This window comes from Scaptodrosophila lebanonensis, unplaced genomic scaffold (genome assembly GCF_003285725.1).
Source record: "Scaptodrosophila lebanonensis strain 11010-0011.00,11010-0021.00 unplaced genomic scaffold, SlebRS2 tig00000024-arrow-pilon, whole genome shotgun sequence".
NCBI classification, from domain to species: domain Eukaryota; kingdom Metazoa; phylum Arthropoda; class Insecta; order Diptera; family Drosophilidae; genus Scaptodrosophila; species Scaptodrosophila lebanonensis.
The window spans coordinates 20,538,183-20,562,946 of NW_022060538.1; the positions used below are offsets into that span (position 1 = coordinate 20,538,183).

Here is a 24,764-nt window from a genome sequence, read left to right on the forward strand (position 1 = left end):
TTTCAGCGGGGCTATTGTTCACTACATTTTTTTTTTATTCATTTTTGAATTATTTATCTTCTTTAATAATTGAATTCAGATTAGACGCACAATATATGTGTTGATCCCATGACGACTAGTTTTTTAACTTCTTGACTAGCATTTTTTTGCTAAATGTGGTTTGTTAATTCATTCTATGGAACGTGTTTGTTATGTACCAAGTAGATATATTACTCTTCCTATTTAAAGGACGGGTCAGGTAATTTTTCTCCTGAATAACCAAATTTTTCTATTAATGTAATCAATGGTTTTTAATTGCTTGTCACTTTGCAGAGTAATCCTTCCGATGTTATGAACTGCATGCGTGCTGTAGATGCCAAAACAATATCCGTGCAGCAGTGGAACTCGTATTCAGGCATTCTCAGTTTTCCATCGGCGCCGACCATCGATGGCGCTTTTCTGCCCGAAGATCCAATGTCTCTGATGAAAAAGGCCGATCTCAGGGATTATGATATAATGATGGGAAATGTCAGAGATGAAGGTGAGTGCAAATAGTCGAGATATGTTAAAACGAATAGGCCTGGAAAGACGAAATGAAATCAATGTTCGTCTGTCTGGTAAACTGTTTCAAATCAGTAATTCTCGCAAACAATTCAGATCAGCACACCATACAGTTGCCGAAGAAAATAATATTGGAACTAATAATGCTGAACTCATACATGGCATCTTTACTCTTGGGCTGGCGAAAGAAAAACCAGATGTAAATGAAAAATCCAATGAAAAAGAAGATGGTGTGGACCCAGTAGGGCATACAGTTGGTGGCTCATGATAATAGAGAAATAATGGGCTTGTTGTGAGCCCCAGAGAAGAGTAAATAGCTTTGGCGTGGACAAAGATAGCTTCGTAGCTATTTATAAATTAAATTTTAATTACGATGATTTTCGCAGCGGTGCTTTTGTAGTTTGGAGAGTAGTTTATCATTTAAAATTATTTTCATTACACTGACAATGGCGCCGCCTCTGGGCCATCCATTGGCACTCTTCTCTCTGCTGCTGCATCCACGCTATTGTTGCAGTCTTTCGTTGCTGTGCTGCTGCTGACGTCAGCAGTGTTCCAAATTTGTGTTGCCACTAAACTCGTCCAAAAATAGCTGCAGCCATGTTGTTTGCCTCATACTCGTACACAAAGTCCTCCTGTCCCGTCCTCATTTCGTACGAGTACAAGCAACTTTTGTTGCAGCCAGAGCTTTATCCATTTGCCATTTTATTACTTTTTGCAACTATTTCGTTTCGTTTTTTCGGTTTTGTTAGCAGACGAAATGCATTTCATTGTTGTCGTTTTATGGGGCACTTCGCATTTACTGTGCACCCGCCACTACCCCCAAACAACTCACTACACGAGTACTTCACACAGTGTGATAACTTGAAAACAACTCGGAGAAAAATCACATTCACGTTTAAATTTGCAATAGAACCGACACTACTACTTGCATTAACTAATCTGTAAACTTAAATGCCATCAACTGACCCATTCAGACAAAGTAAGGCTCAATATTTTTTTCATTTCTGCAGCACTCCAAAATATTTGTAAGCCGTGAAGTTTATAGTTTTAAACATAATATAATCATTATTCTGAATTATAGTAGTTTTTGCAATTTATTTATATACCATTTGAGTGACGAAAGGTACATTTGCTGAAGCTGTTTCAAGGTATTGTAGTTGGCAGCGATATTATAAGTTTAAATATGTTATGCATTGTTCTTTTTTTTTTTGTATCATAAGGAAAATTCTGTTTTATTTTACACTTTTTACACTTGCTTGCTACGCAAATCCTTGGGAGCTTATTAATGCCGTCCCATCTTAACCGATGACATATAGTATTTGTTTTTTTTTAAACGGTTTTGTTTTGTTTTTATACTCTGTACATGAAATGTACAAGAGTATATTAGGTTTGCGGGAGCTGAAAAATGTAACAGGCAGAAGGAGGCGTGGCAGACCCCACAAAGTATATATATTATTGATCAGCGTGACAAGACGAGTCGATCTAGCCCTGTCTGTCTGTCTGTCCGTCTGTCCGTCTGTCCGTCTGTCCGTCTGTCCGTCCGTATGAACACCTGGATCTCAGAGACTATAAGAGATAGAGACACCAAATTTTGCACGAAGATGCGTTATGTGTATATTCTATACGAGTTTGTTTTATTTTTTTGATTTTCCCCCACTTCCCCCCTATGGGGGTTTTCCCGATTTTCCATTCGTATAATCGCCTATATCTCGGAGACTATAAGACCTAGGCACACCAAATTTTAGTCCAAGATGCCTTGTGTGAATACGCAGAAAATGTATATTTTGGAATTTCCCTCCCTCCCCCCTCTCCCCCGCAAATGCGATTTTCTCTAACTCCCGTAATTCTTGGAATTTCGAACTAAAATTTTGTAAATACCCCCAGTTAGTAATTATGTGTCCGTATGCCAAGTTTCACTATGATAGACCGATTTACCAAGAAGTTATAGCCATAAATATATTTGCTGCTGCAGCGCTGCTGCAGCGCTGCCCGCGGCTGTTGTTGATGTTGCTGTTTGGTTGACTGCGAAAATGCTTACACAGACACGAATTGATGCGCATAGGCATACATACACTCACACAGACGCAATTGCTATGTAAATGTGCAATTATACACCCTTTACGTGAGTTCGAATACCGAGAGAGGTAAAATCGATCCAATTTTTTTTTTTATTTATTTTTTTTTTTATTTTTTATAATTATTGTAAACATATGTACAGAGTATTTCAAAGTCGGGACACCCGACTTTAGCTTTTTTACTTGTTTTTTTTTTAAATATGTTTCCCATTTGATTTGGCATTATTTGAGATTTTTGCAGATTTTGAAGCTGGAATTGTTGTCTTCCATAAAAATGACTCGGAAATGTTCTGTTCATTTATTTGTGTAAGGCACGACACTTTGGGTTCGTGGGCGTGGCTTGGCAGTTGTGGTTAAGCTGCCTTTTCTTCGTATTTATTTATTTCTCTGAAATGCAGTTTCGTTTGTACATGCTAGTCTACATAATGCATTGTGTACTTTTGCTTGCTATGCGCTTCGAGTGCTTAATTTTTATGGTTTATTGTCGGTGGGAATGGCGAGGACGGAGAGGGCATGTTGGCTGCCTGGCTGCTGGCTGGCTTAAGAGCAAAGCACATACATTGTCATCTATTTTCGTTTGTGCCACATTTTCTCTGCCTTGTGCATTGCAGTTGTTGTTGACGCTGTCGTTACTTTATTTTTTTGGTTCTTTCTGCCAAACAAACATGCACTTCTAGTAACAAGTATAGATGTATGTGTATGTTTATGATGGCCAGTCTGGATGGCTTTGTGGTTTTGGCTTTGGCTTTTCCAATGGCCAAAGCATGTTGATTACTTGGCATATTTTTTGCATTTATTCTGTTGGCTGCTTGAAATTACGCAATGTGTTGGCATTGCCCGAAAGCCAGCTTAAAGCGTCGCGGAATAGAAACAAAATTGGAAAAAAATAAATGTGTCAACGGCGGTAATAAGAAAATAGAAAAAGGCACGCCGACGGCTTCCACGGTGTGGCACAGTCCGCGGGGCATGAGCCGCAGAAACTTGCCAGACGCGCCCACGCAAAACGGCGCGGCGGCAAATGACAGCGACGGCAACGGTGACGGCGACGGCAACGGCGACGCCGATGTCGACAACATCGACCAAAGGCAACTGACACATGGAGCGCAGGGCAATGCCAGTGCTTGGCTCAGTGCGGCCGCATTTCTGCTGCTCAGCTGTGCACGGCGGCCTCATAAATTATTTAAATATTTTGCTCAGGTGCCGATAGTGGGAGGCGTAGGTGGCGCGGGACGGTGAGTGGCACACGTGCCGCGTCATAAATAGTGCTAAGTAACGGTGGCGGCGGTGGTGGTGGTGGTAACAACACAGCTTAGGAGCTGATCAAGGAAGTGCAAGCGGCCCATGTCCATGCGCTGAAAAGTATGCTAAGTTTGAAAAGTAAACGTGAAATTCCTATAAACACCGTAAATGTATTTATTAATTCAAATTTCTTATGCACACACATTTCTTACAACTATTTGCTCTGTCAAAATTTATCACAATTTTCTGAGTCTCATTGTTGTTTTCCTTTTCAATGCGTAACTTCTTGTGCATTGTGTCTGTCATGGCACTTACTACGAGTTTCCTCTCGCGCACTCTTCAGAGTATTTCATATATATTAGTGTGTGTGTGTTGGTTTTGTTTTTGTACGAGTATAACAGAATGTTCGCCGAACTCTGGCTTGTTCTCATGCGCTTTGTGCTTTTTCTTCGCTTCGCTTCGTTTTTGTTACTACTGCGTATTATTGTTGTTGCTGTTATTGCTGTTGCTGCTTCTTCTGTTGTTGTTGTTGGTAGCCCTTGCCATTACCTTCATATTCCCAAGCAGGAGCAGCAGCAGTATTCGCTGTCGACGCAGACACGTGTGCTTTCTGCTCACTTTCACTTTGCTGTCGCTTTAGCTCTCTCTTTTGTATTTGTTGTTGTAACCGTACATTTAGCCAACGTCGGTGCTCAGCCCAAGCCATTGCTTCTACACTCTGCTTATTTTCGCGTTTTCAACGTTCGCTGCCAACTGCCTCTGCTCTCAGCTGAGAGGTGTGCGTGCGACAGCGGTAGTGACGCCGACGCCGACGCTGCCGTCGACGTCGACTTCGACACCGACGACTCGCATGTAAGCGTTTGCATGTGTAGCGGCTTCTGCAGTTGATGTTGGTGTGTGAGTTCAAGGTCATCTACCATTTTCAACGATACCAATACACAAACACCGGACCCACAATACCAGCAAACGGCAGCGTCTTGCCTTTCCATTTCTGATATTTTACTTTAGCATACATTTTATTTATTTTTTGTTGTCACATGCCGGTTTATATAAAAAAAATTCATAAACTAGACTACAAGTTATAAGGTAGTGTATATAGTGTGGCTTTATAATTTACAACAAAACTAGATAGGCTCTACTACAATGCACAATTCTAGTTCCATGCTCTTGTTCCTTCAAAAAAGGAGCTCGCATCGAGCTACTGAACTCTTTAAAGCTATTGGTTTTGGTGACATACATTGAATAACAGTTAAATGACTTTAGAAAGGTAACCTAAGGCTAAAGCTTTAAGCAAACGGTAGCCACTTTCGTTTTTAAGCGAATGGCTATATTAAGTCGAAAATGTTGCTTACGGTTAAAACCTGATCTGTTTAAGGTTGGTTACTAGCCTCTATCTGCCGTTTTTGCTAAAGGTAAATGTGTTTTATCTATTAAAGAAGCATAAGAAATAACAGTCTTTTCATTAGTGAGAGACTATTCAGAGCTAAAATCAACTTAACAACTTCCAATGTATTTCATACTCCTCACTAAATGAAGAACGAAATTATGAGAAATAAAAATAAGTCCCCATTCATTCCACAGCTCATAAGCATTTAAGATGCCAAAGAGTTTGATCAGGACAAAAATATTATTTATTAGGTATTCATTGATTGGTGATGTTGTTGTATGAATTCAGATTTTTAGAGAAAGACATAAATAGGTTTGGCGGTCAAAATAATTAAAAGATTTCAAGAAAGAATAAAAATATTGAATTAAAAATATACTCATAATAATAGTTGCCGCAGGCTTCGCTTAGTTTATGCTATTTATTGTCTATTAAAGGCTGACAGTTTTGTGCGCGTATGCCAAATAAGTATTATGCTTGAACGATTTTCAAGTTGCCGCCTAAAAGTATGCTGTAGAAATTTCAGCTCTTACATTCTGTACAATTTCGCGTTTCTTCTTGTTGTTGTTGTTGTTGCACTTTTCATTCATTTCATTGCGTTCCGTTTCATTTTTGAATAATTTATTTAACGGCTATGCGGACATTGTGTGTTTGTTTGCACGTTAATTGGTTTTCGTTTAAATGCTGCGCGGTCGGTCCTCGTTGGTGGCGGCGCCTTTGGCAGTCAAGGCAACGAAAACTGTAACGGGCATAGCGTTCTGCCATGATCCGCATGTGAGTGTGTGTGTGTGTGTATGTGTGTGTGCGTGCACAGCTACCTCAAGAATTGGAAATAACAAGAACAAGAACAACAGTAATAGCAACAGCAACAGCGACGAGGCTTGCTGCTTTTGGCTGCTGTCGCTGCTTTGTGTTCACTTGTAAAATGTGTGCTAACTCAATTATACACTCATTAGAAGCGTATTTACATTGTTTGCGCCACGCAACGCCAGCAACAACAGTATAAAACAACAGGCGCAGCAACAACAAAGAAAAACTTAGAATTGTGCGGCGTCTGATTGTGTGTGTGTGTGTGTTTTTGTGGTGCTGTTGGCTGTTGTTCATTGTGGGCTGTTTGGCGTGTGGTGTGTGGTGTGCAATTCAATTAAATGCGATTTTCAACAAGTTAATAAATTTACCAAACTGCTTTTGATGTGGTTTCTACAATTCCTGGCCTGGCATAATTTCCCCAGCTTAGCTAAATTGCGTAAAGGACAGAACGGAGCACTATACTAAGGCAAGCCAAATAAATAATTGGCGCCCGAGTCAACGTTGAAGGCTTAAAGCAGTCGCAGTTGAAAGATAATTTGGAAACCTGCAGATGTTTAAAAGTACATGTTAAAGCCTTTAAAAATGGAATCGAAATACTTTCTTTAATACTTATTCACTGCTACTTATTTAATGTATGTATTATCTAAGCTAAGGAGCGAATATACTTTACGAAGCATTATAAGCTGACGATAGGATATGATGGTTTTAGCATCGATATGCTGAGAAATGATAAGTGAAGAGAAAAGTGAATTTATTTAAAGGCCTTTTATTGAATGGATGCCTTTTATGATGAATGGCTTTTATTGAGTGGTCAGTTAACGAATAGGATAGATTTTCTTTATAATTTCTGTACACTAGTACAGATAACAGTTTTTAAATGCCATTGCTATGCCGCACACATACACATATGTATGTATAGGTATTGTCAATTGTCCGTGTATTTTTGCTTTGTTGTGTGTGGGCCCAAAGGCCCAAACGCGTCGTTTTGTGTGTGTGCGTGTGTGGGTGGGTGGGTTTGTTTGTATGTGCTGCTTTGACAATGGTTACTGGCAACACTTGCTTGTGGCACGTGCCTTTTTCAATGCTTGCTTGCCACACATGTAGGCTGGTGTTGTTGTTGCCTTCGTTGTCACCGTTCATAGGCAGCAATTATGGTTCGTTAGTGGGCTCGTATTTGAAGTGTTGCAGTGTGTGTGTGTGCGTGTGTGTGTGTGTGTGCGTGTGTGTAAGAGACAAAGCTAGCTAAAACAACAAGAAGTACAACTACAGCAACAGAAACAACAATAACAGCAGCAACAACAACAAGTGCCATAAAAATTAAGTTAATAAAAGGCAACGAGCGCTTTGTTTTGTTCTCTTCACTCGTCGCCATCATTGTTGTTGCTATTGCTGCTGTTGTTGTTGATTTGTGTACACAAGCATTTCTTTTTTTTTTTGTTTTTGTGTTCTACCCTTTTCTTGTGCGCTTGTTGTTGGGGTTAATGCTAAGCTTGTCCTTGGCACGAGCATTGTGACTGGCATCTTGCAGCGCCGCTCTTGTCTTGTTTTTGCTTTTATTTTTTTTGTAGTGGTAATTGTTTTTAGGATTTGCTGCTCCTCCGGCCACACTGCCTCCACATCATCCACCTCGGCGACGATTCATCATCAACCGAGCGCCATTGTTCGCGATTTGTTGCTGCTGTTGCGGTTATTTTCCGCGCTTTGCGGCAGTGACCTCGTTGTCTAAGCCCACACAAACACAAGCACGCACACACACACAGAGAGAGATAGGTCTAGGATTTAAGTAAATTTAAAATATTCCTGTCTATTTCAATTTACAGCATTAAATCTGTGCTCTCCATTTCACTTACTCTCCCTTTCTGACACACACACTCTCTCTTTTTCTCTTTATCCTTGCAGGAACGTACTTCTTGCTGTACGATTTCATCGATTACTTCGATAAGGACGATGCCACCGCATTGCCGCGCGACAAATACCTGGAAATCATGAACAACATATTCGGCAAGGCAACGCAAGCGGAGCGCGAGGCCATCATATTTCAGGTACATTCTGCCGCTTTGGTTTATATTTAAATTCTGATTTGAGTTCAGCAACCACGTCAGCTCAACTGACGGTATCTGCATCTGACACCAGCGTTGCTCTGGCTTGGGCTGGCAGTGCGTCATCGTTGCACTGGAGCTGAAGTTGTGGAACCGCTTGTCGGAAAATGACAAGCTTGTTAACCGCAGTGCATTCTGGAACGGTTCGTTGCATGTGTTGTTGCGGTTGCATCCTTTGGATGCTTACCTAATTCGAATTACGGCAACAGCGTTGGTGTTGCTGGTGACAGCAGCATGTCGGTACAGTGGTGTCATTGTTTCGAATCGAGATACATTTAAAATGCACTTCTGACGTCTGCAGAAAAACCGATTGCCGTTCATCTTCAAGTCACAGAACATACATCGATCAACCTATGTAGAAATAACTCTCTGAAAAATATACATATATCCCATTCATAATCCAATTTACTTGAAATGCAATGAAGTGGAAAAAATATAACGTAGCAGCTTTTAAAAACGATTGAATAGATATTACAGATTTCGCAGTGCTTACTTTATTATATTATAGAAACATATATATCGCTTGTTGTGCATTCAAGAAGTCAAAGCCGAAAACAGAATATACTCCTAAGTTATTTCCTGTCCCTTAGAAAGGCTGTCAGTTGCAGCTAGCCGAAGGGCAAATAATATTCCCCCACCGGATCGGAGGCGTTAATTAGATATTATTGTAATTTGATTAGATTTCTCCTTCTTAGGCTTTTCTAGCTTATAAGATGCTTTTTATAACTTTTATATATTTCCTATGTCGACAGTCAATGTTTGTTGACTAAATAAATAAACAATTTTCAATTTCCTATGATTGAATATAACATTATAGAACACGTTCCAGCAGCTTTCTGTTTCTGATTTATGCCAACCAAACTATTGTAAACTCATGCAAAGAGATAAAATCGTTATACAATTTAAATGTGTGATTGCAGAGCTAATCAGGATAAATTATCTCTCTAAGATAGATTATATTCCGAATCTTTCTTTATAGGTTATTGCCATTCCATATCTCCTCTCCAGTTTGAGCAAACTAGTTGAAGTCACCAGCCACTGTTGGCTGCTACCGGAGGTGGCACGTTTGATTTAGTTAGCCGTTGCACTGATTAAATTGCATTCAGCAGGTTTATTCGTTTAGTTTGTCGCGCCCGAGGCAATTTAATTTAGTCCGCGCAGCACTGCGTACTAATTTAATGCAGTTTGGTATAACAAATGCGTAGCCGCAGATAGCTGCCTGCGGTTTGCTTTAATGCTGCGCCACCATCGATTTGCAATTAGATGCGTGGTTAGCTTAATAGACCAGTAATATAAACAAATTATTTAATTCGTGCATCGTCCAATTTTATATTTGCAGTACACCAGCTGGGAGGGCAACCCGGGCTATCAGAATCAACAGCAAATTGGACGCGCCGTTGGCGATCATTTCTTCACCTGCCCCACCAACGAGTATGCACAGGCATTGGCCGAGCGAGGCGCCTCCGTGCACTACTACTACTTTACACACGTGAGTACCATATGAGGGGGATGAATGGTGGGGGTGGAGGAGGAGGGTAGGAACTGGGGCACTGCGTGGAAATCGTTAAATATTTCACAGCCTTTGACACTTAAGATGGCGGGCACTGCTGGCCAATTGAGTGGAAGTGGAGGCGCAAAAAAGAAGAGAAGCGGACACGGCCAACTGCAATTTGTTTGTCATTAAAATTGCACACAAGGCTAATGCCGTGCGTGTCCAGCTCTGCTCAGCCCAGCCCAGCCCAGCCGACGAGTCGAAGAGCCCATGTACTTTATTTGCCCGAGCTAATTAATAATGCATGCGGGAGGAGCGCACAAACACTGGCACGGGCACGGGCAGTCCAACTGGACGACAGATGGGGAGCTTATGTAAAGGCAACTGAGAATAGCACGGCTTGCGGCTAATCTAGAGAAAGAGCCCAGCAACTGCACGTTGAATGCGGAAAAGGGGGAAGGAGGGGATCAGTATATCTAGCAGTATGTCTAGCTACAGCTGTCAGTTGTTGCGACATACTTGTACATAATCGCCATCAAAAAACAGACTAGAACCCTTTTTATAATTTTTAAATCTCAAGAAGCATTTATTTCGATTAGTTTTGAACTTGGAAAATGAGAAAGCAGTCAGAATTGATTCAAAAGGTACTTGCGATGAGGGCCAACAAGGGGTCTGGTATGTAATATTTTAACGAACAACTAATTGTTTGAAATTCAAATGATTGCTGTTATTTCTGGTATTTGAAATCGACTGAATTGTGAATTGGAACTGTCTCGATTTTAAAAACTGAACACATTTAAAAAAATTCACGTCGGCGACCTTAGTGCCAATGGTTAGTGAGAAGAAGTATTTATACTTTTACTTTAGATACTTTCATCTCTTTTGGTTTACAATATTTCCTTCTTTAACAATAGTTATTGCCTGATTGTGTAGCAAAACGCTCCGTCTTTGGATCAAGTAGTGCCTTTAAAGGCATCATCTTCCGTTTACTTTGATCCTTAACTGTATTCAGTACGTATTGGATTTAACTTAAACAACTCAGGACCAAACAAAACCGCTCTAGGAGATAATAAATGATAATAGCGGCATTCAATTATAGAGCTGCAAAGGCTTACTGAAATAGTTAACAACGCTTAAGAAGCTTGTTGCCAACAAAATATTATTTACATTCTTTTTTCTCTTAAATTTGAAAAAATTAGTTAATCTTTTCGATTAAACTTATATGACATCCGTTTATTACTATACTCCTATTTTCCTTGTTTCACTGAACTGCACGAAATAATGCGCTGCTGTTCCTGTTCACTAATATATAGCTAGATATTGTGCAAAATTAACCAATTTGCGCAAACAACCGTATCCCATGTCTGTTTCTTTCTCTGTCTTTGTCTCTGTCTCGCTCTTGAGCTCATTTTATTAGACTTCCAAATGTCACGCCGACATATAGTCATAAAAGCGACCATATACGTATATATATATGTGTGTATGTATGTATAAGGATGAAGGCGAACGCCAGTTGTGGCGTCAAACAAATCAACTTGTGCCAAATAACCTTGGCCGCCATAATTATGGTAACCGAAAGTTTCACGTAATACACACCCACTGAGACACACACATATACGCACACACACACACACACACTCGGGCAGCGAGTGAGGCACACGCAGCGCCAATTAAACCACACGCACCACCTGGCCCACTGCCACCCAACCACCTGAACCTCGACTGCCCAGGCAGACCGGGCGGACCATGCCTGGCCCAGGACCGGCCCTCCTAGCCACCACTCCAGACCAGTCCTGTGTCCCCACCAACTGGACTAACCAACTAATGAAACTTCAATTAACGAGGTCCTGGGCACAATTTCTTGGTTATTTGTTTAAATGACTGCCGCTGCGACTGCGTTTTGGTTGCAGCCAACACTGCTCTAGTGCTCTTCAATGCTAATGATTGGCAAATGTGTTACATTAAGTATACGCAGTGTGGCACACCGAGAAATAAATATACTCGTACAAGTATGTATGTGTGTATCTATGAGGAGCTATTGATTTTGGGGGTTTGTCTCTGTAAATGCTTATAATTAAGAATGGTGGGCAGATATTGAGTCGTGATGACTGGTAATTTAGCGCCGTAGAAGCATTGTTGAAAAATCAATATTACGCATAAGACATGTGTGCGTTGGTCGCATGCGACGATTTTGCTATTAAGACGATGGATAAGATTAGGCGCAGGCATTGTACGGCCCGAACTGAACTGAACTGAACTGAACGGAACGGAACGCTTGTTAATTCACTCTACGCTGATTTGCTGCTCTTTCCATTTGACAGGACACAGAGCGTCCGGCAAGCTGGCGATAAGCGAACGAGTACAGTGCGTGTACGAGTACGTACGAGTCTATAGAGGCTTCCTGCTACGCTCGAGCTGTGGGCGTGTGTTTGTGGTTCGCACACAGCAGGGGAGCAGGCGTAGGAGTAGTGGTTGGCAGTTACCAATTGCCTCGGGCAGCCTGTGGAAAAGTGTTCAAGCGTGGACAGGTGGAAGAGTATGTGTGTGTGTGTGTGTGTGGGCGTTGCATTGTTAAAATCAAATCGACTGTTAATAATCAGAAACGACAATGGTTAGATAACAACAACGGCTTCAGCCGAAGGCAACCTGGCGCCAAAAATGGTAATGAAGGCAAATGAAATTAGTTTTAATTACAGCCAAGAAATGGGCAAGGCAAGCTCGTAACTTACGGCGCCCATAAACAAGTAATATACTTGTACATACATACATACATTCTCGAATGGACGTACACGAGTCAAGGGGCAATGGGTGTCGGTGTCGGTGTCGGCGACTTTTGGCCAGGCGTCGAACCAAAACAAAACAGGGTCGACGTCGGCCAAACCAAACTGGCAACTGGCAACTGGCATCGTCCACTCCTGCTAAAGTGGCTGCCAGATTGTCTCTTTGCCTCACTGCTGCCTGACAGCAACAGCAACAGCAACGGCAACACCCAAGATGGCCAAGAGCTGTACGCTTGGCTGCCTGCGCGTTGCCCCGGCACATAATAGCCAATGGTTGACAGCCCCTGCAGACGACCGCCCATCCCCTTAGACCCCTTCGGAGCTGCTCAGACAAGAGGCCAACACAAGTCATTGCTTGGCTCTGCTCGGCAGACTACTGCAGCGTGCAACGTGCCTGGCACTTAAATAAGTTTTCATACTCCACTCAACTCGACTTGCCATATAATTTCATAATATTTTTCATGACTCGACATCGTAGTCGTCGTCGTCGTCGTCTCCTGCGTTGCCACCATTCCGCGCCCCCTCTTCTCCTTCATTACGGCCTCTACACACAGACTCTTGGTGTTTGTAATTTTTCGCTTAAATCAAAAAACTTTATTTTCCATGCTACACGTACAATTTTTCATTATTTGCGCGAAAAGGCGTAAGACGCAAAAAAGGCGCACAAATACCAATCTCTCCCTCCCTCTTTCTAACTCTCTCTCTCTGTATCTGTGTGCTTGTATATTACTGTTTATGTATATATATGTATATGTGTGTTTGTGTGTCTGTTTGTGCGCAAAAATATGAAGCAAAAGCAACGCAAACGCGCATAAATTTTCAACAACTTGGCAGCAGTGGCAGAAACGTTACTCTTAGCTTGTTCCGGCTACTATTCATTATGTGACTTGGCAACGTGCGGACGCCAGGACGACTGGACGCCAGGACGACTGGACAAGCAGCCACTTGGCTGCCAGGCGCTTCCTTCCTCCACTGTCGTAGTTTTATTTTGTTGTTCGCCCCGGCGCTATCTGGCCAGTTTGAAGCTACTGCTGTATTTTTCTAGGAAGTAAACTATCCCATTGAAGCTCCCCATTAATGAAATATTGCGTATTATTATTATGTCTATATGTTTACCAATTAGTTTTGATGGTTTAGTTGAAACTAATTGACAACAAATGTGTGCTGCTTGCATCTGCGCCCAGCTAATGTTCCCATTACGTATTTTCTTCTTGAGTTTAAACGGTTTGGATAGAATTCCGTGCAGAAACAGATAGTTAACATTTAAAGCTGTCAATCAGTTACTGACATCATTAAGAAACATTTACACTTTTTGCTCAGCTGCTTAAAAATTTTAATTCTTTTAATTAACACAGAAAATAGAAATTATAATTGATTCCGAAAACTTGGCATGGCTGCTTTCGAATAATAATTGTGTAACCAAAAATATAAATGAAGAGTTTTTTAAAAATCATTTCATTTGTTATAACTATTTAAAGATTTCTTGAAAATCTTTGTGCGCGTTTTAAAATAATTAAGTTTCATAGAATTTAAGATTCCTTCGGTTGCTGAGGCAATCTTTAATATTTTTCAAATTTTTTTTTGTGGAGAAAATCGTTTCTTACGTTCATTTTTGCCTATATATTCGCAATCTCAAATAGAAACTTTCACACGAAACCATAGGAAATGAAATGAAAAAACATGAGTTGTTTTGCAGAGAAATCGGCTTAAAATGAAAAAAACTAAAACGCAATCAGAGACATATACGCCCAAACAAATCGTTATTGCATTTCACAACCAGTAGAGCTACTTTATTGCCTTTTCGTGACTGAAGAACCAACACGAAGGCACAAAATATGCAAACAAATGAGTACGAATTTGAATACGAGCATTAGTTAGTATTCTTTGCAGTTCTAATTCGCTTTAAAGATTTCCTTAATTATTTAACAAATCTTTTCCTTTGCTATTTGTTCTCCTGATTTCAATTGAATGTTTGACAACCAAGCAACTAATCTGGGCTTATTATATTAAACCCCAAAAGGGTGATCTAAAATATAGTAATGGAATCAATTTGGGTGTGAAATATATTCTCAAGTAGCTACTATCTACAGGGGATTCAAGTCTCTTTCGATGAATTGAAACTTTGAAATGTCCTCAATCCTTGTAACGAGCCTGATACAATTCTTCAGAACTGCTGATCTTTTTTGAGGTGTTTATTTTTACAATCAAGTGGCGTTTACTTAAATAATGACGACATTATTTAAAAATGCCAACCCAACTTTATGATGAGCTCTTTAGTGTAAGCTTTTGTGAGTGGAAAACCAGTGTAAATCTAATGTTCCCATGACAAACTATGTTTTGTATCTTCAGACTTGCCCAAAAGGCAGAATTGAATCAGCTTCCTTAGGGAGTAAGATAAAAGTTCGATTTTGTTTAGCAATATAATGGACCAGTATGCTTTCGTGAGCTTCGTTCCCTTAGAATACTTATCCGTAGGTAAGTTTTTCCAATTGCTAAGGCTGATCTGCGACGATTGTAATACAAAATTTTAACGCGGAGACGAATGGGGCAGTCTGTTGTTTTATTAGAAAAGCCTGACAGTTGACAGAGGGACGAGTTCTACAAAAAATTGCAACTCATGTGATGGTATGTGAAAGGTGCAGAGCCAAGTGTTTCAACCAGGCATTTATTTATTTATTTGCTTTTGGCGCGGCGCGGCATGCTGCGACAATATTTAAAATTTAAAGCGCGCGCGCACTTCTGTACAGAAAAAAGAAAAAAGGAAGAAAAACAAAAACGAAGAAAAAATGAAATAAATAAATAAAAAGGGTAGATGTTTATCTGCATAATTTCTGCCCGACTTTACGATAACACTGCAAACAGGTCTCACGTACTCGTGCATACGCTTCTCTTTTCCCATTTTATAGCGCACCAGCACCTCGTTGTGGGGCGAGTGGATGGGCGTTTTGCACGGCGACGAGATTGAGTATTTCTTTGGCCAGCCGCTGAACACATCCCTGCAGTATCGACCTGTGGAGCGTGAGTTGGGAAAGCGAATGCTGAACTCGGTCATTGAGTTTGCCAAGACTGGGTGAGTAGCCGAGCACAGAGCTTTCGAGGCAAAGCTCAAAAAGCTGCCATAAACTGCGGCCCCTGTAGCCAATGCAGCAACCGAGCTGCCATAATCTAAGTGAAAAAGCTTAACCCATTTGTTGCTTGTGCTTTTTGCAGCAATCCCGCACAAGATGGCGAGGAATGGCCGAACTTTTCAAAGGAGGATCCAGTCTATTACATATTCAGCACAGATGACAAGATCGAGAAACTGGCCCGCGGTCCGTTGGCGGCTCGATGTTCGTTCTGGAACGACTACTTGCCGAAAGTCAGAAGTTGGGCAGGTGAGTTAATTAAAGCAACCAGTTCTGGCCCTTTTGCTAAGACGAGTGGGCGTTGCGCAGCCAACAAGATCAGACTAAATGGGCCAGCTGAATGAGGGAGCTAGAAACTATTCCGAATTCAATTAACAACGCATAGCTTGGCCTCTTAACGCGTCTCGAACACACCCTAATCTATTTACTTGTATATATATTTTATGATTTATGCGTAACTAACACTTTTGTAATACCAACAAGGTCTTGACAAGCAAATATTCTTTATTGAAAGTGATTTCAATTTCGCAATAGTAGTCCAAATCTACTTTTTGATTGTTGAGATATTAGTTAACCCCCCTTTTGTATTACCAACATGGTCTTGACAAGCAAATATTCTTTATTGAAAGTGATTTCAATTTCGCAATAGTAGTCCAAATCTACTTTTTGATTGTTGAGATATTAGTTAACCCCCCTTTTGTATTACCAACATGGTCTTGACGAGCAAATATTCTTTATTGAAAGTGATTTCAATTTCGCAATAGTAGTTCAAATCTACTTTTTGATTGTTCAGATTTTAGTTGACCCCTTCAAGATGTAAACGAAAATGTTGTAATGAATTCAAATCACTTCATAGTTGTGGGAAAACTTGTTTAGTTTCTAAGCGAAGGATAATAATTTAATTTGTCATTTGCTAATCAGGGAATTAAAATCATGTAAACTTTATTCGCGAATGGAATACTAGGAGCTTCGCATATAAAACAATATTTTATCCTTTTAAAGGCCCAAATTCTTTTGTGTGTTTTGCGTGTGGCATGCTAGCTAGTTGAAGAAACTGGCTTAAGCTATAATTTGAATAACAAATATTAAAATTATATCCAAATTTAATCGCAAGTGCTAACAAGTGTTTTGAGTAATCTTCTGAATGGAATCCTATACACTGTCCTGTGGCAGCCCCCCACCAATGACTCATTATAGGCGGCGCGCCTGCTTCCAATTATTTCCGTTACATTGAAAAAGGCACAATATACGAGCACGTGTATTTATTGCACTGATTGATAAGCACGCTTCAGCTGTTTTTGATTAATTGCGATGAATCAGGGAGGTACAGTTATGAACGCCAGCGCAACACATTAGCCCAGTTTAAAGCTTAAAGGCAAAGGTGTGAGTCAGCGCTACAGCATTGAATATTTATTTATGCTCTCCGTTTATTGGAAATGCGCGTAATATCATTTGGTTCGGACTCATACCCATATCTACATACATACATACATACTTGTATTTATGACGGCAACAACAAGTCTTTAAAACGCGGACATCAATCAGCCAAATGGGTTTCTCGACATCGCCTCCATTGACCAACACACTCGTTCGCCAAAAGAAATGTAAAATAATTTAGCATACTCGTACATACATATGCATGGACCGCCGGACAATGATAAATCAAGAGAATGGCCTTTTATTGCACACATATTTGCATACTTACCCACACACATGCACGTCTGTGTGAGTGTGCGTGCGTGTGTGTGTGTGTGTGTGTGTGGTGGGAGTTTAATTTGAAGCGTCGCACTTAAATTGTAAAAGTTTTTTCTGTATTTTCTGGTTTTGTTGGCGAAGGTGAAAGATGACTGTGCGAGCCTCAGAGGTAAAAAGCAAATAAGAAAAAAAAGCAGAAGAGTTGGCGCGCCACAATGTCTGGGCCCGGCTGCCGGCTCGTTTTCGATTCAAAAGAAAATTAGTGTTTCACAAATTAATAAAATTTAATTTATGCTAATTTGATATGTGCTTGAGTTTTGTTGTGTGTGTGCTTTTTTTGTGTTTTATGACCCATTCTTTTTTTAACGCTAATTTTGTAGCTTGTTTGATTTTACATAAATGCGAGAGCGTTCGACCAGTATGCAAATGAATTTCAAATCTGAGCCGACTGGCAGCTTTAAATCCAAACAGCTAGGCTGGTACCGTGGATTAGTGGAGGGAGGGTTGGTGAAGGGAGAGGGCAGAGGGGCTAGAGGAGGGAATGGGGAGCTGAAGAGTTTGTGGAAAAAGTATTTTAATTGCCTTTATTATTTCTTACTAAATGCCATTTAATCAGCATTAGATTGCTTGATCGATCACTCATCGCGGCTTTATGTCGATACTCTGTAATCCACAGCTGGTTCAGCCACCCCGCCAATCTTAGTCAGTAAGTACTCCTAGCTAGTAAAGCGGCGGCCACACTTTGCGCTAAACCCTGCTATTTAGCTGCCTTCTTCCACTTAAATGGCAACCGGTTCTACTAAATTCATTTGCATTTTTATATGTAGCGGTTTTATTTTGATGATCTGGCTTCGGTGTCGGTGTCGGTATCGGTGTCGCTGTCTTGTCGGCAGTTTGGCTTAATAGCCATTTAAGTTTCACCCCAAAGCAATGGCCTGCTTGTTGTTAGCCAAGCGATCGTGCCGCCCCAACAACTGGTCTGCCGGCCAGTTCTTCGTCCTCGCAGCAGACGCGCTGGCACCATCAGCCACACAATGGCCGATTCCCGCCACAATCGGTTTCTTCTGCCACTGCCCCATAACTCACGCGCACGCGTGCAAGCTTCGAGCGCTGCCTCGACCTCTTCCCGCTTCCCGCTCCCCGCTTCCCGCTCCACTTTTTGGCGTGCGAAGCGTTTATCGATGTCTTTGAATGCGAGTGTGAGCGTCCGTCCGGTGCCTTGGCCTTTTCTCTTTTATTTTCTTTGCGCTGGCCGTTCGATTCCGCTGGGCTGCTTTTAGCGACACGTGTTTCAAATGCTCACTTTTTCTCTTTCGCTGGTGCCGTTTGTGCCAATTTATTTCTTTATTATCTGCGCATATAATCTATGAATTTGTCAGACTTTTAAATTCGAATTAAATGCACGCGACGTTGGCTCGCCGACTGGAAACACGAACAACTGGGCAAATCGGGGGGCAGTTGGCGTTGGCATAATGGGGCAATATTTTGTTCAGATTAATGTTATGAGTTGCTAAATACCCATATACAAATTGCTACAGTGAAACCTCCCAAAACGAATTTGATTTCCTGCTTGAGACAATCGAGTTACTTTCTTTATTTATTTATTACCTATTTATTTCGTTCAGAGTCCAGATGGGACTGATTAGATCGTATATTAAATGCATTAAATTAATCCAGCATTTAAAATTTTGATATCCACAGATAATCCGTGTTTATTTCAAATAATAACATACTTTACCAATATGATATTGTCATCACCAATTTCCCCCTTGGGATCTTCTCATAATTCAGAGATAATAAAATTGTATAAGCTAAAAAATGTTGCACAACAAAATATTCCTTAGTTATATAAAGAAGAGTATTAGGCTGGTATAAAGGAGTATGCTCGCCAAGTGGATATCCCCTTGTTATACTCTGTACAGGAAATGTACAGAAGTATATTAGGTTTGCGGGAGCTGAAAATGTAACAGGCAGAAGGAGGCGTGGCAGACCCCACAAAGTATATATATTCTTGATCAGCATGCCAAGACGAGTCGATCTAGCCCTGTCTGTCTGTCCGTCTGTCCGTCCGTATGAACACTTGGATCTCAGAGACTATAAGAGATAGAGACACCAAATTTTGCACAAAGATGCCTTATGTGTGTATGCTATACGAGTTTGTTTTATTTTTTTGATTTTCCCCCCACTTCCCCCCTATGGGGGTTTTTCCGTAACGCCGTTCGTATAATCGCCTATATATCGGAGACTATAAGACCTAGGGATATCAAATTTAACGTCCAAGATGCCTTATGTGAATACGCAGAAAATGTGGAATGGAATTTCCCTCCCTCTCCCCTCTCCCATGCAAGCGCTGCCCGCATTTGTTGTAGTTACTGGTGCTTTGGTTGACTGCAAACATGCTTGCACGCGCATTGACATACATACACTCACATAGACGCAATTGCTATGTAAATGTGCAATTATACACCCTTTACGTGAGTTCGAATACCAAAAGAGGTAAAATCGATCAATTTTTTTTTTAATTTTCTCAATTTATTTAATTTCTATAATTATTCTAAACATATACGTATTTCAAAGTCGAGACACCCGACTTTAGCATTTTTACTTGTTTTTTGCTTACACTCTTAGAGACTAACATCTGTATTTGTACCTTAAAAAGCTCACAAATCTTAATATTTTTTATAAGTACACGTGAACTGTTAGATCAGTTGTGGAGAAGGTGAGAAAAAATGAAAGGAATGAAGCCTTTTCTTCTTGAATCTTTATTGAAGTAGAAATAGATTTGAAAATAATTAAGAATGACTAATAATACTAAATGTTGAAATTAAATATGAATGAGAAGCAAGATACCAAGATATCTTAATTATTGTGTGAGCTGCAAATCAACTGGTTCTTTCATAAGCACTGATATCCCTTATTTAGATGTAAACACCAACAATAATTTGATCCGGTTTGATTTATATCTAATCGCCTGTTCATAACTTTGAAAAACTGGTATAAATTAAAAGGTCAGAATAGTTTATTGTAAGTAGCTGTGAAGAGTCTAATACGACCTTCAATGGTGAGTTATTTATTTTTATAGACACAGCAGAACATATTATGAGATATTTATAATAGTAAAGTATGCATTAAACTGGTGAAAATAATCTGCTTTCTTCAAATTTTAAGTTATAATAAGGGCAATCAACACTTTTGCAATAGCTGTGTTGCCCTTTCAAGCATTTGCAATTTGAGGTTCGCTGTCTTTTATTTTGCCTGCTTTAAAAACGAATTCCTTTTGAGTTGAACAACACAAGCACATGCACATTTTTGAGATTTGAAAAAGATGCCGGCCAGAAGGCAGTCTGTGTCAATTGAATGAGACTGGCTTGTATGTATGTATGTGTATGTATTGTGTGAGGTATTGTTGCCCGGCATTAATCAAGTGTACTTAAGAATACAAAAGCGAGTGACACAATGACCGTCATTGTTTGTGCTGTAATACATCATCTGGTTTGAGTTGCCGGCCGGCATTTGAGTTCGTGACTCTGCACATATTTAGTTACGGGATATACTTGTATGTACATATGTACATATGTGCAACACAATGTACCTACTTGTATATATTTATAAATAAATGCTCGTAGTTAATGGCCAACAACATGCATTTTGCATTTTGACAGCATCATGAAATTAGTCGGGTTAAGTTCTAATGTGTCGCAAACGAAACTGAATTGAATTGAATTGAATTGAGTTTGAGTTCAAATGAATGAATGTTTGGAATGAAGTTAGCATCGAGCAGCTAAAATACAGTTATAATGCAATGCAGACAATGTTGTAGGAGTTTTAGTTAAGGTAAGTTCGCGTGAAATTGCTTTTAAGTTCTCTCTTTAAAATGCACCCCAATTCGCACCAAACAAAACCGCTTTCTTTTCTATGTACTTTTGATTTATGTTTTGCTTCAGTTCTATTCTATTATATGCTAAGCAGAGCTAGAAACCAAACAGATACTATAACCAAATACTATACTTGTATATACCACACTATAGCAAAAGGCCACTGGGAGCAATCAATTTTTTGTTCGTTTCCTCATTCAACGGACATTCAAAACTATCCGGGGTAGCAGTTAATTAGTCAAACATTTGGTTCAAGAAACGCCCACATACGCCCATCGATTGCAAGTCATAATAACTGTATTGTCGATGACTCCAAATAACACCCTCTTCTCTCTGCTCTCTTACAGGCTCCGGCTGCGATGGCAAATCAGGAAGTGCTTCCGCATCCACATCAGCACAAAGCAAGCAGATTTTGGGCCTCGCGCTGCTCCTATACACCGGATTCGCCTTGCGAACCAAAGGAGTTTTCTAAAACAAAATGCACGACATGACACGTAGAGGAGCGATATAAGATGAAATATTACTGACACCCAATAATACAGATAATTAGCGAATGAAACCAAACATCAATGTCAAATGTCAAATAGATTTGTGGAGGAGCCCTTTTTGGTTTTTGGTAGATATTGAACATTAGAACTCCACAGTTGAGTTGTGCATTGCAGCTGCAGAGCCAATTGCTGAACATTTGTAAATGAATTTAGTGCTGCACAAAAAACAAGTAAGAAAAAAAAAAAACAAAACACAAATATATATGTGTGTCGAAGTTGTAGTTGTAATTGTTAGCTGTCCAGATGTCCACTAGCCGCAGGCAAAGATTTTGTTGCACGGATAGAAGTAGAATGCGGCTTGCCATACATATCAATAGGAAGGAGTTTGGCGCTAAATTGTTTGCTGATTTAAGCGGCTGCTGAATAGCAAAAGTAATACTAAGTACGAGTGTTTGTTGAATCCACACACACACGTACACACACACACACACACGCACTGAAATTGGAGGCCACGGCCGGGCAAAGCGCCTTAAGCGAAGAATTTTTTGTAGCATGCCGCACATTGTTTAATTTTTATAGAAATTGGCCTCGAACCGCACCACAAAAACTCTTGGCCCAATGAATTACCGAACCGAACCAATCAACCAGAATAGTAGGTTTTATAAAATAGAACATGTTGGCAGCTGGAATGAGGGCAGTCATTAGGAACACTTTGAAAATGTTTTTTGATAAATCGGGGACTGCTCGCTTCCACACTTTTCAATTAAAGTCAAAGGAAGGATGGAATGAATGAACAGATTTTGCTGAAGCAGCCTTTTTTGCATTTATTTTTGGTTTGGTTTTGAAATGCTGTAACCCTCGTTTGTTGGAGTACCAGAAATTTGTAGCCGCGACCCTTTTATGACAAACCGAACGAACACGCCAACCTTTGAACATTTGAACAAATTTGTATTGCATATTGGCAGAATTTTTGAAACAAACAAACAAACAAAGAACTACTACAAATACCAAGCACAAATCAAGAAGTAATATTCGAGTATAAACAAATTTCCGCAGTTTGTTGTCAAACACAAGAATGTGTAAGAAAGTGAATCGATCAGAGAGGAGGAAGTAGGAAGTGTAGGAGTAGGAATAATAAAAATAATAAAATATTTATATGGCAGAACATATCAGTATATTATATATATATATATATACATACATACATATATATTAACATATATACATTATTGTATTTGTACTAAACGTTTTACAAATTGGCTTAGTGAGAGCAACTAAATAAATGGAAACCAGATTATTAGTAATTTTATACACATAGCGAAATTGCAACAGAAACAACAACAACAACAAACAAAAAAAGAACAAGAACACAAATATGCATTGTAAAATAAAGAAAACAAAAATATATAAACTTGGTATGTCTATATCTACAAATAAATATTGTTCGAAATACTATACATAAAATTCAATCGAAATCTTAGCGCAATGAAGTATAAGTCGAGAGATTCAAAAGTGAAGATTTCAATAATAATTAAAAAATACAAAATACAAGTAAACTTATATTGCAGACTAACGAGCGAGCGTCATTGAAATCGTATAAGAAGCATATCAATGTGTATTTACTATTGAAAGCGAAAATTTCAAAATTTATTAACCTAAGGAACACTGATATAAATTAAGTTATTTTTATTAATAAATATTGTAATAATACACAGATAATTAATGTAATATTATGAAATAAAAGATAGCTGCTAATGAAAGTATTAGACTTATGAAGAACAGACAAGAAAACAAAACGAAACAAAACCAAACAAATTAAAACAAAACAAAAAGTGAGCAGTAACTGTTTCTACCAATAACAATTACTATAAATGAATGAAAATGAATAAAACACAAGCTAAAATGATGATATTAAACGACTCTTATTGAATATTGTATTATGTATTGTGGTCAAGCCTATTTGAGCGATGTTCGCTTTCAACTGTAGAACTACTTAGGAATATATCTGAGAATTGCGAAATGCAAAACTAACGAGCAAGAACAACAACAACAATAGCATCAAGTTGGGTTAACAAAAATCGTAGACTTAAGATCCACAGACACACACACACACGCACACATACACCCACACACTACTCTGTAATGGAAGCATCTACGATCCCTTTGTGGAGACAGCTTGCCACAAATGGAGCGCTCCAAACAATTAACCTCTCACACTCGGTCATCCAAATCGATTGGAAGGAATCAGAAATCAGAAATACTTAAGGAGAAGAACAACAGCAACATGAAACATGAAAACCCAAATAAGTAAACGCAGAAAACGATCTTGTAACGATTCAAAGAACACAATCCTAAGTTAAAATTTTCTTGAAAATACTTTTTAAAACATATATATACTTATATATATATATATGTGTATGTATAAATAAAAAGGAGAAGATGAATAAATAACAAATAACTTAAACGAAAGATTTTTAAGTATATGTGAACATTTATATTTTTATACCATGCAATAAAAACGAAATGAGAAGAAAATTGCATAAAAATATAAAAGACAAGTAAATAACTTTAAAATTTTTTACTATTTATTAAGCAAATGTGTGGCTGGAGTTGAAAACAAAACCGTATAAATAATAAATGTATGTTTATCTACAAGAAAACTTTGTGAATTCCAAATAAAAAGTTAGCTTTAACAAATATATAAATAAAGGTGCCCCGCAACCCCTCTCCCCCTCTCATGATGATGATGATGATACACAAGTCGTTCGGTTATTCGAGCAAGTTGGGAGCGTCATTCGAACAAACAATATGAATGAAAATGAATTAACTTAGAAAGCAAATAGCCCCAAGACTATTATTTGAATGTTATTCATACGATTGTTGTAGTAAAGCGCCAGCTCTCCCAATGGCTGACTCTGGCACGATCTAGATAATAAATGTACGAGTAGAACGCGTTCTGAAGCTCTCCACTTCGCAATGAAGGGAGTATTGAACTCTCATGTTAGGTAAGAACTAAAGCTGCATAGCGGGTGCTGTGAACCCTCCCTGATGCCGAGTCGCAGGCAGAGCAGCCCTCCAATGCTCTGCACCCTCGGCGGGGTTTGCTGCACTCCCTCATGTCCATGCCGTCATTGGACGCATACTTGTAATGCAAATATTGAT

At 39.5% G+C, this 24,764-nt stretch overlaps 1 protein-coding gene across 3 annotated transcripts in view; it reads left to right on the plus strand.

The window, feature by feature from the left end:
• The window catches only part of LOC115621126 (acetylcholinesterase), a 51,786-nt gene that overhangs the window by 21,032 nt on the left and 5,990 nt on the right, over positions 1 to 24,764 (plus strand). For 2 of the 3 annotated variants that reach the window (XM_030514674.1, XM_030514675.1), the window contains exons 6-11: positions 313 to 520; positions 7,948 to 8,090; positions 9,487 to 9,636; positions 15,326 to 15,489; positions 15,630 to 15,793; positions 21,462 to 23,508. In XM_030514674.1, coding sequence (XP_030370534.1) covers positions 313 to 520; positions 7,948 to 8,090; positions 9,487 to 9,636; positions 15,326 to 15,489; positions 15,630 to 15,793; positions 21,462 to 21,586 — 954 coding nt within the window. In that variant the 3' untranslated portion in view covers positions 21,587 to 23,508. Of the gene's footprint in view, positions 1 to 312; positions 521 to 7,947; positions 8,091 to 9,486; positions 9,637 to 15,325; positions 15,490 to 15,629; positions 15,794 to 21,461; positions 23,509 to 24,764 lie in introns of those variants that run through there. The other variant, XM_030514676.1, reaches the window with a different exon arrangement.